The sequence below is a fragment of the Pristiophorus japonicus genome, chromosome 10, assembly GCF_044704955.1.
Source record: "Pristiophorus japonicus isolate sPriJap1 chromosome 10, sPriJap1.hap1, whole genome shotgun sequence".
NCBI classification, from domain to species: Eukaryota; Metazoa; Chordata; class Chondrichthyes; family Pristiophoridae; genus Pristiophorus; species Pristiophorus japonicus.
The window spans coordinates 192,079,594-192,098,070 of NC_091986.1; the positions used below are offsets into that span (position 1 = coordinate 192,079,594).

The following is an 18,477-nucleotide window of genomic DNA, read 5'->3' on the forward strand; positions in this document are numbered from 1 at the left end:
TGGTGTCTTAACCCAGTGAACCACAGGGAATCAGACTAGAGCAGGATCGGTGCCTTAACCCAGTGAACCACGGGGAATCAGACTAGGGCAGGATCGGTGCCTTAACCCAGTGAACCACAGGGAATCAGACTAGGGCAGGATCGGTGCCTTAACCCAGTGAACCACAGGGAATGAGACTAGGGGCAGGATCGGTGTCTTAACCCAGTGAACCACGGGGAATCAGACTAGAGCAGGATCGGTGCCTTAATCCAGTGAACCACAGGGAATCAGACTAGAGCAGGATCGGTGTCTTAACCCAGTGAACCACAGGGAATCAGACTAGGAGCAGGATCGGTGTCTTAACCCAGTGAACTATCAGGGAATCAGACTCGGGCAGGATCGGTGTCTTAACCCAGTGAACCACAGGGAATCAGACTAGGAGCAGGATCGGTGTCTTAACCCAGTGAACCACGGGGAATCAGACAAGGGCAGGATCGGTGCCTTAACCCAGTGAACCACGGGGAATCAGACTAGGGCAGGATCGGTGTCTTAACCCAGTGAACCATGGGGAATCAGACTAGGGCAGGATCGGTGCCTTAACTCAGTGAACCACGGGGAATCAGACTAGGGGCAGGATCGGTGCCTTAACCCAGTGAACCACGGGGAATCAGACTAGGGGCAGGATCGGTGCCTTAACCCAGTGATCCTGCAGGGAATCAGACTAGAAGCAGGATTGGTGCCTTAACCCAGTGAACCACGGGGAATCAGACTAGAGGCAGGATCGGTGCCTCAACCCAATGAACCACGGGGAATCCGACTAGGGGCAGGATCGGTGTATAACCCAGTGAACCACGGGGAATCAGACTAGGGCAGGATCGGTGCCTTAACCCAGTGAACCACGGGGAATCAGACTAGAGCAGGATCGGTGCCTTAACCCAGTGAACCATGGGGAATCAGACTAGGGCAGGATCGGTGCCTTAACCCAGTGAACCACAGGGAATCAGACTAGGGCAGGATCGGTGCCTTAACCCAGTGAACCACAGGGAATGAGACTAGGGGCAGGATCGGTGTCTTAACCCAGTGAACCACGGGGAATCAGACTAGAGCAGGATCGGTGCCTTAACCCAGTGAACCACAGGGAATCAGACTAGAGCAGGATCGGTGTCTTAACCCAGTGAACCACAGGGAATCAGACTAGGAGCAGGATCGGTGTCTTAACCCAGTGAACTATCAGGGAATCAGACTCGGGCAGGATCGGTGTCTTAACCCAGTGAACCACAGGGAACCAGACTAGGAGCAGGATTGGTGTCTTAACCCAGTGAACCACAGGGAATCAGACTAGAGCAGGATCGGTGCCTTAACCCAGTGAACCACAGGGAATGAGACTAGGGGCAGGATCGGTGTCTTAACCCAGTGAACCACGGGGAATCAGACTAGAGCAGGATCGGTGCCTTAACCCAGTGAACCACAGGGAATCAGACTAGAGCAGGATCGGTGTCTTAACCCAGTGAACCACAGGGAATCAGACTAGGAGCAGGATTGGTGTCTTAACCCAGTGAACCACAGGGAATCAGACTAGAGCAGGATCGGTGTCTTAACCCAGTGAACCACAGGGAATCAGACTAGGAGCAGGATCGGTGTCTTAACCCAGTGAACTATCAGGGAATCAGACTCGGGCAGGATCGGTGTCTTAACCCAGTGAACCACAGGGAATCAGACTAGGAGCAGGATCGGTGTCTTAACCCAGTGAACCACGGGGAATCAGACAAGGGCAGGATCGGTGCCTTAACCCAGTGAACCACGGGGAATCAGACTAGGGCAGGATCGGTGTCTTAACCCAGTGAACCATGGGGAATCAGACTAGGGCAGGATCGGTGCCTTAACTCAGTGAACCACGGGGAATCAGACTAGGGGCAGGATCGGTGCCTTAACCCAGTGAACCACGGGGAATCAGACTAGGGGCAGGATCGGTGCCTTAACCCAGTGATCCTGCAGGGAATCAGACTAGAAGCAGGATTGGTGCCTTAACCCAGTGAACCACAGGGAATCAGACTAGGAGCAGGATCGGTGTCTTAACCCAGTGAACTATCAGGGAATCAGACTCGGGCAGGATCGGTGTCTTAACCCAGTGAACCACAGGGAATCAGACTAGGAGCAGGATCGGTGTCTTAACCCAGTGAACCACGGGGAATCAGACAAGGGCAGGATCGGTGCCTTAACCCAGTGAACCACGGGGAATCAGACTAGGGGCAGGATCGGTGTCTTAACCCAGTGAACCATGGGGAATCAGACTAGAGTAGGATCGGTGTCTTAACCCAGTGAACTATCAGGGAATCAGACTCGGGCAGGATCGGTGTCTTAACTCAGTGAACCACAGGGAATCAGACTAGAGCAGGATCGGTGTCTTAACCCAGTGAACCAAGGGGAATCAGACGAGGGCAGGATCGGTGTCTTAACCCAGTGAACCAAGGGGAATCAGACGAGGGCAGGATCGGTGTCTTAACCCAGTGAACCAAGGGGAATCAGACGAGGGTAGGATCGGTGTCTTATCCCAGTGAACCACGGGGAATCAGACTAGGGCAGGATCGGTGCCTTAACCCAGTGTACTACGGGGAATCATACTCGAGTAGGATTGGTGCCTTAACCCAGTGAACCACGGGGAATCAGACTAAAGCAGGATCGGTGTATTAACCCAGTGAACCAAGGGGAATCAGACGAGGGCAGGATCGGTGTCTTAACCCAGTGAACCAAGGGGAATCAGACGAGGGCAGGATCGGTGTCTTATCCCAGTGAACCACGGGGAATCAGACTAGGGCAGGATCAGTGCCTTAACCCAGTGTACTACGGGGAATCAGACTCGAGTAGGATCGGTGCCTTAACCCAGTGAACCACGGGGAATCAGACTAGGGCAGGATCGGTGTATTAACCCAGTGAACCACGGGGAATCAGACTAGGGCAGGATCGGTGCCTTAACCCAGTGAACCACAGGGAATCAGACTAGAGCAGGATCGGTGCCTTAACCCAGTGTACTACGGGGAATCAGACTCGAGTAGGATCGGTGCCTTAACCCAGTGAACCACGGGGAATCAGACTAGAGCAGGATCGGTGTCTTAACCCAGTGAACCACGGGGAATCAGACTAGAGCAGGATCGGTGTCTTAACCCAGTGAACCACAGGGAATCAGACTAGAGCAGGATCGGTGTCTTAACCCAGTGAACCACGGGGAATCAGACTAGAACAGGATCGGTGTCTTATCCCAGTGAACCACAGGGAATCAGACTAGGGGCAGGATCGGTGTCTTAACCCAGTGAACCACGGGGAATCAGACTAGGGGCAGGATCGATGTCTTAACCCAGTGAACCACAGGGAATCAGACTAGAGCAGGATCGGTGTCTTAACCCAGTGAACCACGGGGAATCAGACTAGGGGCAGGATCGATGTCTTAACCCAGTGAACCACAGGGAATCAGACTAGAGCAGGATCGGTGTCTTAACCCAGTGAACCACGGGGAATCAGACTAGGGGCAGGATCGGTGCCTTAACCCAGTGAACCACGGGGAATCAGACTAGAGCAGGATCGGTGTCTTAACCCAGTGAACCACGGGGAATCAGACTAGGGGCAGGATCGGTGTCTTAACCCAGTGAACCACGGGGAATCAGACTAGAGCAGGATCGGTGTCTTAACCCAGTGAACCATGGGGAATCAGACTAGAGCAGGATCGGTGTCTTAACCCAGTGAACCACGGGGAATCAGACTAGAGCAGGATCGGTGTCTTAACCCAGTGAACCACGGGGAATCAGACTAGGGGCAGGATCGGTGTCTTAACCCAGTGAACCACGGGGAATCAGACTAGGGGCAGGATCGGTGCCTTAACCCAGTGAACTATCAGGGAATGAGACTAGGGGCAGGATCGGTGTCTTAACCCAGTGAACCACGGGGAATCAGACTAGGGCAGGATCGGTGCCTTAACCCAGTGAACCACGGGGAATCAGACTAGGGGCAGGATCAGTGTTTTAACCTAGTGACCCTGCAGGGAATCAGACTAGGGCAGGATCAGTGCCTTAACCCAGTGAACTATCAGGGAATCAGACTAGGGCAGGATCAGTGCCTTAACCCAGTGAACCACGGGGAATCAGACTTGGGCAGGATCGGTGCCTTTACCCAGTGACCCTGTAGGGGGTTACTCACATTAAAATATGGACAGCTTGTGTTGAATTTGTGGGCCTAATTTTGTGGAGTTGTTTAGTGTTTGGTGAGGTTGGTGATGCAGATAAGTTTTCCTCCTGCGGGTTAATTAGTTATTCAAAAATGAAGGTACCAAGGGTACAGAGTGTAACAATTTTTGATCCATCCAATACAAGGCACCTAAAATAAGAAGAGAAAGTCCTGTTTACAACCAGGATCTAATCTCTGCCAAGCCTGTGTGACACCAATTCCCACTGTCCTTTCGTGTGCACATTTTGGCAGCCACTCTAAACCTGAACGCGTAGCTTTTTCACTTTTTTTCCCTCTTTGTCTCTCTTGGGCTGAGCATGCGAAAATCCTGAGCTAAACAGCCGGCCTGGGAGCGTTCTGAAAGAGGCCTGGGCTGGAAAAAAATCCCACCAAAAACATTCCCAATAAATAACTCACGCCACCTCTACATAAATCGCAAAAAAAAATCACTTAACCTGAGATCGACATTATTTACCTCACTGCAGCCGCTACAGCTCGGAACAGCAACTTCCACAGGTGCACTACTCAGCGTAATGGGTCGGGCAGGAGCCAAAAATCGAGCCGGTGTCGCAACCGGTGGCGTTGCATACCGGCTCACCTCTTCCGGGCAGTAATGATCCGCGCCCCGCCGAGACCGGCCCCGAAAACACAAGCGGGGCGCTGGAAGTAGGTTGGGACTATACTCATTGGAGTTCAGAAGTATGTGAGCTGATCTTATGAAACATATAAGATAATGAGGGGGCTCGACAAGGTGGATGCAGGAAGGATATTTCCACTCGTGGGGGAAACTAAAACTAGGGGGCATAGTCTCAGAATAAGAGGCCGCCCATTTAAAACTGAGATGAGGAGGAATTTCTTCTCTGAGGGTTGTAAATCTGTGGAATTCTCTGTCCAGAGAGCTGAGGAGGCTGGGTCATTGAATATATTTAAGGCGGAGATAGACAGATATTTGAGCGATAAGGGAATAAGGTTATGGGGAACGGGCAGGGAAGTGGAGCTGAGTCCATGACCAGATCAGCCATGATCTTATTAAATGGCGGAGCAGGCTCGAGGGGCCAAATGGCCTACTCCTGCTTCTATTTCTTATGTTCTGTCAGTTGGCCACCTACAGATGCCTGACACAGGTCACCACTGACATGTTTCACAAGTCAGCCAATCATCATTTCAACTTTGCCACTGATGGCGCCAGTGTTACTGAGCGGACGCTTGGCTTTGCCACTCTGGCTGGCTTCCCACAGGTGCAGGTGCATCGACTACATACATGTGGCCATAAAGGCACCCCATCATCACCCAGGAGTGTTTGTGAACCGCAAAGGCTTCTGCTCCCTTTATGTGTAGCTTGTCTGCAACTATAAAAAGATGACTATGCCAGATTCCCTGGCAGCTGTCATTACTCTTTTGTGCTGCACCAGTCTACCATCCCTCAGCTCTTTACACCTCCAAACAGACTGACTGGCTGGCTGCTTGGAGACAAGGGCTATCCCCTGAAGATGTGACTCATGACACCCCTGAGGACCTCAAGTACTGAGGCCGAGGAGTGTTATCATAAGAGCCACATGTCCACCAGATGTGTTATAGAGCAATCAATCGGCATGCTGAAGATGCGCTTCAGATGCCTTGACAGATCTGGAGGAGCCCTTCAGTACGCACCAGCTAGGGTCTCCAGAATCATCACCGATCATCGTCTGCTGCGCGCTGCGTAAAATAGCGCAGCAGCAAGGATTGGAGATGGAGGAGGAGCGAGGTGCAAAGCGCACCGCCTCTTCAAAGGAGGAGGAAGCTGAGATGCAAATGCCACCAGCAGCGGCGCACATTGTTGCCCAGGAGGCCCAGGATGGTCTCATCATGGCCAGATTTACTTAACTTGCTCCATTGCAGCCATATGCCTGCCACATCCTGTCACGCAACAACACCATAAAGCAGCCCTACAATGACCAAGTCATTGCTCTCACCCAAAAGCCCAATGCTCGAAGTGAAATGATGTGTCACCGTTCACTCGAAGTGACAAAGCCACTTCCAAGGTTTGAGCCAAAAATGGACAAGAACTGAAAGTGATGCAAAGAGAAACATTTATGTGTGCAATCATAAGAACTGAAACTTAGCACTAACATTTGCTGATACACCCATGTGCTTACCCCTGTGCATCTACTCTTGTGTCAGTTTTCTTTCCAAGTGCTTCTACCAGGTGCAACCCCTGTGGCTTCAGCAGAGGTGATTGAAGGCTGTTCACTTCCCTGCTGTGACTGGTTAGATACTTTTGGTGGATGTCCTCTGGGTTTTGCCAAAGTCTGCTTCTCCTGTGACTGTGCAGGGACAGACTCGACCATCACGATCCGAGGAAGTATCTGGGGCTCTGACTGAGGGTGAGGCAATGGATGAGAGTGGGAACGCTTTCAGAAGAGTCCCCACTTCCATCACCCCTCTCACCATCATCCCTCTCATGGGCCACCCGCACTTCCCTGCTAGTAAGGAGCTGACAGTGGGACGATGAAGGCCCAAGTCAACGTTTCCATCAGTCCTTGAGGGGAGGTCTATGAGCGCCTGCCATCTGTTGTCCACAGCTAGCATGTGCTCATGTGAGTGGTACATTTGTTGCTCCATGCAGGTGGCCATCCTTTCCATGGAAGAGCACATCATCGTCATTGCCTGCAACATGGTGGTGCTCATGTTGGAGATGGACTCCTCCGTTCTCTGAACATTTACAGACATCGTGGCCAGAGCCTCATGCAATTGTTGCTGCACCTCCAGGATCACCCTCATTCTCGATGGCTCCCGAGACTCAGCGTCTGCAGGCAGTTCAGCATAGTTTAGAGCATTCTGCACCCTCCAGCGAGGAGTCTCCACTGCTGTCCCTGTCAACCTCACCTGCTCTTGCTCACTTGTGAATTGCGAGATACCAGGTGTCAACTCTACTCTATGGTGCAAAGGACCCACCAAGATGTGTTTATCTGCACTGGTGCTGGGTGCACTTGGGTCTGCTGATGGTGCACCCTCAGAGGATGACACTTCCTCTGAGGAGTCATCATCTGGACAGGGACAAGGGTGCAGTTGATGGACCTGTAGGAGAGTAAAGAGATAAATTAGAAGTGTTATAATAAGAATGGATAATGTTACCATTATGCACATGATGGCATTTCACTGGCTGCTGACACGAGTCACCACATGGGTGACTGCTGTATGCCATGTGACTTTATGAGATGTGATTCTGTCACCAGGTTGCTGAGATGTGCGCTTATCTCCGTCTCCCACCGCCTGCGTCTCTCGAGCTCCCGAAATTTCCAGCGTTGCTTCCTCTGCTGCTGAGAGATGTGCAATTACTGGAGGCCATCTCCGGGGCTCTCCCTCTCCCTGCTGTTGTAGGCTCTCTTCTCCAGCAAGGAAAGAAAGAAGAAAAGTTTGAGTGAGAGTGATGGAATGAGTGTAAGCAATGGATGGGTTACATCAGCAGAGGGTGACTATGAGGGAATGGGGTGCCAATGCCAAATAGCCTCCTTGTGTGGTGTTACTTGCTATGATTGCATTAGGATGAGGGCGAGTGTGAGGGATGGTTAGTCAGTTGGGGATGTGAGTATATACATAGAGAGGGATGGGTGCACGTGCAATGTATGTTGGTGTGAGGAATGATGTTCAGGAGTAGGCTGGAGAAGCCAGAGTGATGGGGATGTATTGACAGGCACTTCAGGTTGAGGGTGAGTGAGGCATTACAATCACCTCTCCTGATCTCATGAGATCATTGAAGCGCTTCCTGCACTGTATCCAGGTCCTCCACACCACATCCCTGCTGCTGACCTCCTCAGCAATATCCAGCCAGGCTCTCTTTGTTGCTTGTGGAGGTCTCCTTGGCTGTCAGCAGGGATGGGGACCTCCCTGCATGCTCTGACAGCCTCCACAAGAGTACGTAATGAAGACTCAGAGAACCGGGGTGCAGCCCTCTGCCTTTGGCGACCCATGTTTTAAAAGTTTTATCTCTCCTGTGGCCTTTCTTTCACACCTTCCACCCTCCTCTGGAAACCTTCAAGTGGGTTCGGTGCAAGGCCGCTTTAAGTATGGGTGCTGGAAACGAGTAATCGATAATGTCATCGGACCCGCATCATTTAATAGGACCGGGAAACGTGCACGACTGTTTTCAATTGGGGCCATTAAGAGAAAGTCGCTCTGAGCAGCGTGTTGCTCAGGACATCGTGTTTCAGACCCGCTAAGCACCCTCAAGCATCCAATCCGATGCAAAGGTCAAAATTCCGGCCTTCGTCTCTGCTTCCTTTCTTAGAATCATAGATTGATATAGCACAGAAGGAGGCCATTCGGCTCACTGTTGCTGTGCTGGCTCTTTGAAAGAGCTATCCAGTTAATCCCACTCCCCTGCTCTTTCCCCAAAGCCCTGTAAATGTTTTCCCAGCAAGCAATTATTACACTTGTAGTTACAAGTTGCTTGAATCATTTCGCAAGTGTAGAGGACCAATAATTCATAACTGATAATTAATTGAGGTTTTTAACGAGTGAAATGAACCCAATAATTGCCAGTATAATATTGTAGGACTGCATTTTCTAAATCATTACAGTGTTTTTGCTTTTTCATAGCTGCTGTGAATGTAAAACCAGTGATACAATCCACCTAGTAACCAGCTTATTTTTTGGTTTTGATTTAAATGGAATGAATATGAGGTGACTTGGAAGGTGCTGAAAGTTGATGACTTTTCGTTGCGTCCATTACAGGAATTTTTTAAGGAGTGGCTACATCAAGGCACCAAGAAAGCTTGCTTCATGAAGAAGATAACTGCACACAGCGAAACATTTGCCAAAGCCAAACAAGGCAGAAAAGAGTTGTACTTTGGACCTGGCTTTGTGCCCTGCGATAGTTTTGCAATGGCGGCTGCTATTGATGAGAGTGTTGTTACTGATTATATACAATATGGAGTAAGTGTGGAGTTGCAGGGATCACTGACCAGAGGGATGATGGTCATGGATACACTTAACCACCTGAAAAAACAAAATCGAGCAATTATTTTGACAAAATGTGATGTTGAGAAATTTAAGCTGCTCATGATGTCTGCTCTGAAATAGCGGGACGGTTTAATAGCACTGGTAAAGAGAAAGTTGAATACCAACAACATAGAAAATAGGTACAGGAGTAGGCTATTCGAGCCTGTACCACCATTCAATAAGATCATTCCCTTAGTACCCCTTTCCTGCTTTCTCTCCATACCCCTTGATCCCCTTAGCCGTTAGGGCCATATCTAACTCCCTCTTCAATATATCCAATGAACTGGCATCAACAACTCTCTGTGGCAGGGAATTCTACAGGTTAACAACTCTCTGAGTGAAGAAGTTTCTCCTCATCTCAGTCCTAAATGGCCTACCCCTTATCCTAAGACTGTGTCCCCTGGTTCTGGACTTCCCCAACATCGGGAACATTCTACCCACATCTAATCTGTCCCGTCCCGTCAGAATCTTATATGTTTCTATGAGATCCCCTCTCATCCTTCTAAACTCCAATGTATAAAGGCCCAGTTGATCCAGTCTCTCCTCATATGTCAGTCCTGCCATCCCGGGAATCAGTCTGGTGAACCTTCGCTGCACTCTCTCAATAGCAAGAACGTCCTTCCTCAGATTAGGAGATCAAAACTGAACACAATATTCCTTGTGAGGCCTCACCAAGGTCCTGTACAACTGCAGTAAGACCTCCCTGCTCCTATACTCAAATTCCCTAGCTTTGAAGGCCAACATACCATTTGCTTTCTTCACCGCCTGCTGTACCTGCATGCCCACTTTCAATGACTGATGAACCATGACACCCAGGTCTCATTGCACCTCCACTTTTCCTAATCTGTCGCCATTCAGATAATATTCTGTCTTCGTGTTTTTGCCCCCAAAGTGAATAACCTCACATTTATCCACATTATACTGCATCTGCCATGCATTTTCCAACTCACCTAACCTGTCCAAGTCACCCTGCAGCCTCTTAGTGTCCTCCTCACAGCTCACACTGCCACCCAGTTTAGTGTCATCTGCAATCTTGGAGATATTACACTCAATTCCTTCATCCAAATCATTGATGTATATTGTAAAGAGCTGGGGTCCCAGCACTGAGCCCTGCGGCACTCCACTAGTCACTGCCTGCCATTCTGAAAAGGACCGGATTATCCTGACTCTCTGCTTCCTGTCTGCCAACCAGTTCTCTATCCACGTCAGTATATTGCCCCCAATACCATGTGCTTTGATTTTGCACACCAATCTCTTGTCTGGGTCCTTGTCAAAAGCCTTTTGAAAATCCAAATACACCACATCCACTGGTTCTCCCTTGTCCCCACTCTACTAGTTACATCCTCAACAAATTCCAGAAGATTTGTCAAGCATGATTTCCTCTTCATAAATCCATGCTGAATTGGACCGATCCTGTCACTGCTTTGCAAATGCGCTGCTATTTCATCCTTAATAATTGATTCCAACATTTTCCCCACTACTGATGTCAGGCTAACTGGTCTATAATTACCCACTTTCTCGCTCCCTTCCTTTTTAAAAAGTGTTACTTTAGCTACCCTCCAGTCAATAGGAACTGATCCAGAGTCGATAGACTGTTGGAAAATGATCACTAATGCATCCACTATTTCTAGGGCCACTTCCTTAAGTACTCTGGGATGCAGACCATCAGACCCCGGGGATTTATCGCCCTTCAACCCCATCAATTTCCCTAACACAATTTCCCGCCTAATAAGGATATCCTTCACTTCCTCCTTCTCACTAGACCCTCGGTCCCCTTATACTTCCGGAAGGTTATTTGTGTCTTCCTTCGTGAAGACAGAATCAAAGTATTTGTTCAATTGGTCTGCCATTTCTTTGTTCCCCATTATAAATTCACTGCAAGGGACCTACGTTTGTCTTCACTAATCTTTTTCTCTTCACATATCTATAGAAGCTTTTGCAGTCAGTTTTTATGTTCCCACCAAGCTTCTTCTTAATTAAACCCTTTGACCTCCTCTGCTAAATTCTAAATTTCTCCCAGTCCTCAGGTTTGTTGCTTTTTCTGGCCAATTTGTATGCCTCTTCCTTGGATTTAACACTATCCTTAATTTTCCTTGTTAGCCACGGTTGAGCCAGCTTCCCCATTTTATTTTTACTCCAGATAGGGATGTACAATTGCTGAAGTTCATCCATGTGATCTTTAAATGTTTGCCATTGCCCATCCACCGTTAACCCTTTAAGTATCATTTGCCAGTCTACTCTAGCCAATTCACGCCTCAAACCATCGAAGTTACCTTTCCTTAAGTCCAGGACCCTAGTGCATAATGCTGCTTTGTTTTTGGTAGCAAGTTACCTTCCCAGTTTCTTATTGATTTACTACAATGTTTATTTCATTTGTTGGCCACTGTCTGAAACTGAACCAGACCATCCACAACTTTGGTCTTGTATTTGACCCCGATCTGAGGTTCTGACCACATATCTGCTCCAATCGCCAAGACCATCTACTTCCAGCTCCGTATCATCACTGACTCCGCCTCTGCCTCACTTCATCTGCTGCTGAAACCCTCACCCATGCCTTTTTTACCTGTAGACGTGACATTCCAATCTTCCACCGTACATAAACTTGAGTTTATCCAAAGCTCTGCTGCCCGTATCCAAACTCGCACGAAGTCTCGTTCACCCCTCATCCCTATGCTCGCTGACCTACATTGGCTCCCGGTCCGGCAACGCCTCAGTTTTCAAATTCTCATCCTTGTTTTCAAATCTCCCCACGGCCTCGCCCCTCCGTATCTTTGTAACCTTCTCCAGCCCTACAAACCATCGAGATCTCCGTGCTCCTCTAATTCTGGCCTCTAACGCATCCTCGATTTTAATCGCTCCACCACTGGCAGTTGTGACTTCAGCTGCCTCGGCCCTAAGCTCTGGAATTCCCTCCCTAAACCTCTCTGCCACTCTGCTCTTTAAGACGCTCCTTAAAACCTACCTCTTTGACCAAGCTGTCCTAATATCTCCGTATGTGGTTCAGTGTCATATTTTGTTTGATAATGCTGTGAAGCGCGTGGGACGTTTTACTCCATTAAAGGTGCGATAGAAATGCAAGTTGTTGTTGTTATAGAAATTTGCTGATGACATCAATGTAAGAACTCTACTAGCCAGAGGTTCAACAGGGCCAGCAAGGCACATATTTGGCTGTAACATTCTTAAGGGTACATGAAACTGTTGCAGAATTAATAGAACGTGACAAGAAATGCCATGGGGGAGGAATGATGATCTGAGTCGGCTTCCATTTCTTCCTGTGAGTTTGAGTACAATCTGTGTATTTTGTCTACATATTCAACCAGTTATATTTTGAATTATACTTGAGCAGTGCTGTATTTGACCTAAATGTTAACCTTAACTGTCGAATATTTGACTCAATGTTGGCACATTGGCAAAAGAGCTTTGATTGGAAAATCTTTCTCAAAAATGTCAATACATTTATAAATTTATGTTTATGAATCTGCATTTTGATATTCCTTGCTGAAAGGTTTCTTTGTCTGTTGCCTCATTTTTGCAATTCCTCACCTCAATAAATCACTCCGCTCTTTTTGCTCACCTGCCCTACTTCTCCAGTATGTGTACCTCAATGCCCGAGCGGTGGGCATCAGAGGGACTGGAGTGCATCATCACTCCCGGGAACAGAATTTTAATTTAATTGGGCAAAGTTCCCAGCTAATTTGTTAATTTGAGGGTTCTAGTGCCCTTACAAAAAGGGGGTACTTGATTTAAAGTTTAATTTAAAATAGTTGTACCTCATTGCCTTGATCTTTTCGATTTGGCATCCTATGTTTAGTCTATTCTTTTATTTTTGTGATTGTCCTTCCTGCTTTATTTAATGCAAACCTTTCAAATTTATAATTTCACATTTTCTCTCAATACTTTGTCATCCCACTAACTGGACTATGGTAAGGATGGCGGAGGTGAAAGACCCTTTTGTGAGCTGCACTTTGGCGTTCGAGAATTTATCTTCCAAATTCTCTTGTGCTGTCACGATAATAAAAACCTCAAGATCTGTGCTGTGAGTTTGGCTGCATATAGCGCATCCATGCCGTGATACTCACTGTTTCCACACAAACATATGAAGGTACAAAAAAGCCAGTTAATCCATCGTGCCAGCCCAAGGCAGTTGGGAGCCCTTAAGCACTCACCAGCAGCTATGTCATCTCGGGAGGCCATGTTGGTGGGTGGGGATCAATCCTGGAAAATTCTTCTATGGGGTTTGTTCTCTCAGGACAGTGTGGAATTTTACTTGGAGCTGGTGTACTTGGTCACTGCCTTTGTCCCTTCCGACACGCCGTGCTTGGCCAGCTCCCCGAGCAGCAGCAGGCGAACGGCGGTCTGGATCTCCCGGGAGCTGATGGTGCGGTGCTTGTTGTAATTGGCCAGGCGGGAAGCCTCACCGCGATGTGCCCGAAAATATCGTTCACAAACGAGTTCATGATGCCCGTGGCCTTGGAGGAGATACCGGTGTCGGGGGGTGAACCTGCTTCATCACTTTGTAGATGTAGTTGGAGTAACTTGACTTTCTGTGCTTCTTGCCGCCCTTCGGTGGTATTTTCTTGATTGTTTTCTTGGCACCTTTCTTGGCAGTAACTTTTCGTCACCCATCATCTGGTTCAGTCAGGCACCCTTCGTAGGCGATCAAGACTGGTCTAGGAGACCACATTGACCATGAATTTATATTACTTAGTATTCCACCTGCCTATTGTATGCCATGATGTCCGCCTCAGCCAGGAACTCGTCCAGTTCTCTTTCAAAGGTATGCAGCCAACCAGCATTCATGCATGAGTGAGCAACTTATTCCATTGGTCTCGATCAGGCCAGCATCGAAGCACTGACCACACTTGACCAGCTCCGTTAGGCGGGCCACATTGTTCGCAAGGCCGACATGAGACTCCCAAAACAAGCGCTGTATTCGGAACTCCTACACAGCAAGCGAGCCCCAGGTGGGCAGAGGAAACATTTCAAGGACACCCTCAAAGCCTCCTTGATAAAATGCAACATCCTCACCAACACTTGGGAGTCCCTGGCCAAAGATCGCCCGAAGTGGAGGAAGAGCATCCAGGAGGGCGCTGAGCACCTCGAGTCTCGTCGCTGAGAGCAAGCACAGGCAGCGGAAGGAGCGTGCGGCAAATCAGACTCCCCACCCACCCTTTCCTTCAACGACAGTCCCATCTGTGACAGAGACTGTAACTCCCATATTAGACTGTTCAGTCACCTAAGAACTCACTTTTAGAGTGGAAGCAAGTCATCCTCGATTTCGAGGGACTGCCTATGATGAGGTCAACTGGGAAAAGAAGAGTGCTGACCTAGTTCTGCACTCATAACTTGTACATGCGATCTCTGGTCCTCCCTAACCTTTCTGATTGAAAAAAATCTGTTTATCTAGTCCCTTCATTATTTTAAAAATCTATCTGATGATCCTGGACTCCACACATCTGTAAGGGTAAGTAGACCCAGCTTTAAAACCTATTTGGGTAACAGATCAGTATCTTATTAGGGCTGTTGGTCAGTTCTCATTCTATATCATAATCATTTAATCATTGTGTTCTCATTTGTGATGCATCAATTCTTCTAGATTCTCCGATAGTACAGCAAGCAACCAACACCACGACACTTCACTGTCTCACTAATCATCCCAGCATTAAACATCAAGGACCAAGTAGTGAACTGCAGAGACTACAGATGTATAATTACCAACTTGCCATTTTTGGCGAGATAACAGTTTTTCCCTATCCCCGCTTACATCTACAGAAAGTCACTCATTTTTCCCTATTATGTACAGTACTTTGCACTTGCTGACATTAAGTCTCAGCTGTCATTGTTCTGCCGCTTATATATTTGTCAAACTCATTTTGTAATTTCTGAGGTTTCCTCATCTGAACCTCCTGCTTCTCCTAGTTTGGCACCACCTCCAGATTTGGGCAATTTGTATTGACTGGTCTTGCTATCGGTACGGCCCGTTCTGCTGTTGTGAGATTATGCAGTCATTGCTTCTCCTTTTCCACTTTCAGTTCGTACAACAGGTATCTCTGCTTCCCTTCTGCCTCCACTTTAAACAATCCTAACTAATGCAAATGAATCTCCCTCTCTGCTGAATGATCTTTCTTCCCTTTGCTGTTTACCAGTTTAGCTGATAGAATAAACCAGCACAAATTTCAATGTGACAAAACAAATCCCACCATTTACACTTAGTTTTGGATCTGCAAATGGTAGTTTCCTCTACAATGTAAGTTCGATATTGCCGCCACTTTATTTATAAACATGTTCTTTTCAAATAATGATGCTGAAACTAAATGGAAACCAGTGAACACGAAGTCAAAATTTCCATTTCTAATGTATTTCTTAACCTGTGGGATGATGTGTCAGTGACTAAATTTAAAAATAGTTTCTGACCCACTTCAAATAGCTACTAATTGAAAATGAACCTTGCATGTACAGGCCTTTCAATATAAATGACACAACAAACAGGTCTTCCAAGTTTAGGAGGTGCTGTTGAAGCCTTAGCGAGTTGTTGCTGTGAATCCTGTAAGTGCATACTGCAGCCACGGTGCACCGGTGAATGTTTAAAGTGGCGGATGGTGTAAGAATAAAAGTGTTTATTAATGATAACATTGATTCTATGTATGTATAAATGTTAAAAGTGTAGATTATACGGAAAGGCTGAGTGTTGAAACAAAATGGAAGCCCACAGGCTTCCAGCATGGCCTGTTTGTGTATTGTCTTAATTGGAAAGCCATTAACTTAATTTAATCAAGAGATGGCTGGGCCAGTCCAGACAGCCACATGTGAGAGGAGAGCCAATAAGGAACTGCCCTGGAACCAAGATCCAATTCTGGGACTTTCTAAGGAACAATGAACTTAAGGAATATAAATACACAAGCCAGGAACTGGTCTCTCTTCTCTCCTGGACACATGGCAAAATCTCCCGCTCAAAGACCAGCAGAAACAGCAGGCCGTGTGTTCATCTAGCCAGCCAGAGGGAAGTAAAGTATATTGCTTTTTATTATAACCTCATTGTATCTCTGTTGTAACTAAGGTAGATCTGTAGGGTAACTACGACTATGGATAGATGTGTGTGTGTTTTTAATAAACTGTTCCAAATTGTTTTAAAAGAACTGTCTCGCTGTCAATGTAATGCCAGAGATTTAGAAATCTTACAATGGATTATCGATCAAGTGGGCTACTTTGTCCTGGATGGTGTCGAGCTTCTTGAGTGTTGTTGGAGCTGCACTCATCCAGGCAAGTGGAGAGTATTCCATCACACTCCTGGCGTGCCTTGTAGATGGTGGAAAGGCTTTGGGGAGTCTGGAGGTGAGGCACTTGCTGCAGAATACCCAGCCTCTGACCTGCTCTTGTTGCCACAGTATTTATGTGGCTGGTCCAGTTAAGTTTCTGGTCAATGGTGAACCCCAGGCTGTTGATGATGGGGTATTTGGCGATGGTAATGCCGTTGAATGTCAAGGGGCGGTGGTTAGACTCTCACTTGTTAGAGATGGTTATTGCCTGGCACTTGTGTGGCGCGAATGTTACTTGCCAATTATCAGCCCAGGCCTGAATGTCATCCAGGTCTTGCTGCATGCGGACATGGACTGCTTCATTATCTGCCAAGTTGCAAATGGAACTGAACACTGCAATCATCAGCAAACATCTCCACTTGTGACCTTAAGATGAGTGTTCCTGGTGCAACCCAAACTGTGTATCGGTGAGCAGGTTATTGATGAGTAAGTGCCGCTTGATAGCAGTGTCGACGACACCTTCCTTCACTTTGCTGATGAATGAGAGTAGACTGATGGGGTGTTAATTGGCCGGATTGGATTTGTCCTGCTTTTTGTGGACAGTACATACCTGGCCAGTTTTCCACATTGTCAGGTAAATGGCAGTATTGTAGTACTGGAACAGCTTGGCTAGAGGCGCAGTTAGTTCTGGAGCATAAGTCTTCAGCACATCAGCCGTTGCTGTATCCAGAGTGCTCAGCCGTTTTTTGCTATCACATGGAATGAATTGGATTGGCTGAAGACTGGCTACTGTGATGATGGGGACCTCAGGAGGTGGCCGATGTGAATCATCCACTTGGCACTTCTGGCTGAAGATGTTTACAAATGCTTCAGCCTTGTCTTTTGCACTCACGTGCTGGGCTCCGCCATCATTGAGGATGGGAATATTCAGAATCCTCCTCCTCCTGTTCGTTGTTTAATTGACCACCACCATTCACGACTCGATATAGCAGGCTTGCTGAGCTTTGACCTGATCCATTGATTGTGGTAACACTTAGCTCTGTCTATAGCATGCTGCTTCCGCTGTTTAGCATGCATGTACTCCTGTGTTACAGCTTCCCCAGGTTGGCACCTCACTTTTAGGTACACCTGGTGCTGCTCCTGGCATGCTCTTCTGCAATCCACATTGAACTACATTTGGTCCCTGGCTTGATGGTAATGGTAGAGTGAGGGATATGCCGGGCCATGAGGTTACAGATTGTGGTGCAAATACAATTCTGCTGCTGCTGATGGCCCACAGCATCTCATCAATGCCCATTTTTGAGCTGCCAGATCTGGTCTGAATCTATCCCATTTAGCATGGTGGTAGTGCCACACAACACAGTGGAGTGTATCCTCGGTGTGAAGACGGGACTTCATCTCCACAAGGACTGTGCAGTGGTCAGTACTACCAATGCTGTCATGGACAGATGCTTCTGCGACAGGTAGATTGGTGAGGATGAGGTCAAGTAGGTTTTTCTTGTGTTTGTTCTCTCACCACCTGCTGCAGGCCCAGTCTGGCAGCTATGTCCTTCAGGACTTGGCCAGCTTGGTCAGTAGTGGTGCTACTGAGCCACTCTTGGTGTTAGACATTGAAGTCCCCCACCCAGAGTAAATTCTGTGCCCTTGTTATCCTCAGTGCTTCTTCCATGAGGTGTTCAACATGGAAGAATACTGATTCATCAGCTGAGGGAGGGCAGTAGGTGGTAATCAGCAGGAGGTTTCCTTGCCCATGCTTAACCTGAAGCCATGAGACTTCCTGGGGTCCGTAGTCAATGTTGAGGACTCCCAGGGCCACTCCCTCCTGACTGTATACCACTGTGCCACCACCTCTGGTGGGTCTGTCCTGCCGGTGGGACATACCCAGGGATGGTGATGAAGGATTCTGGGATATTGGCTGAAAGGTGTGATTCTGTGAGTATGACTACGTCAGGCTGTTACTTGACTAGTCTGTGGGACAGTTCTCCCAATTTTGGCATGTCCCCGGATGTTGATGAGAAGGACGTTGCAGGGTTGATTGCGTTGGATG

General features: G+C 47.9%; 1 protein-coding gene across 5 annotated transcripts in view; it reads left to right on the forward strand.

Moving 5' to 3' along the window:
- LOC139275247 (nucleoside hydrolase-like) overlaps positions 1-16,310 on the forward strand; it is a 39,635-nt gene extending 23,325 nt beyond the window's left edge. For all 5 annotated transcript variants that reach the window (XM_070892442.1, XM_070892443.1, XM_070892445.1 and 2 more), the window contains one exon: positions 8,908-16,310. In XM_070892442.1, coding sequence (XP_070748543.1) covers positions 8,908-9,255 — 348 coding nt within the window. In that variant the 3' untranslated portion in view covers positions 9,256-16,310. The remainder of the gene's footprint in view (positions 1-8,907) is intronic.
- The last annotated feature ends 2,167 nt before the right edge of the window (positions 16,311-18,477 follow it).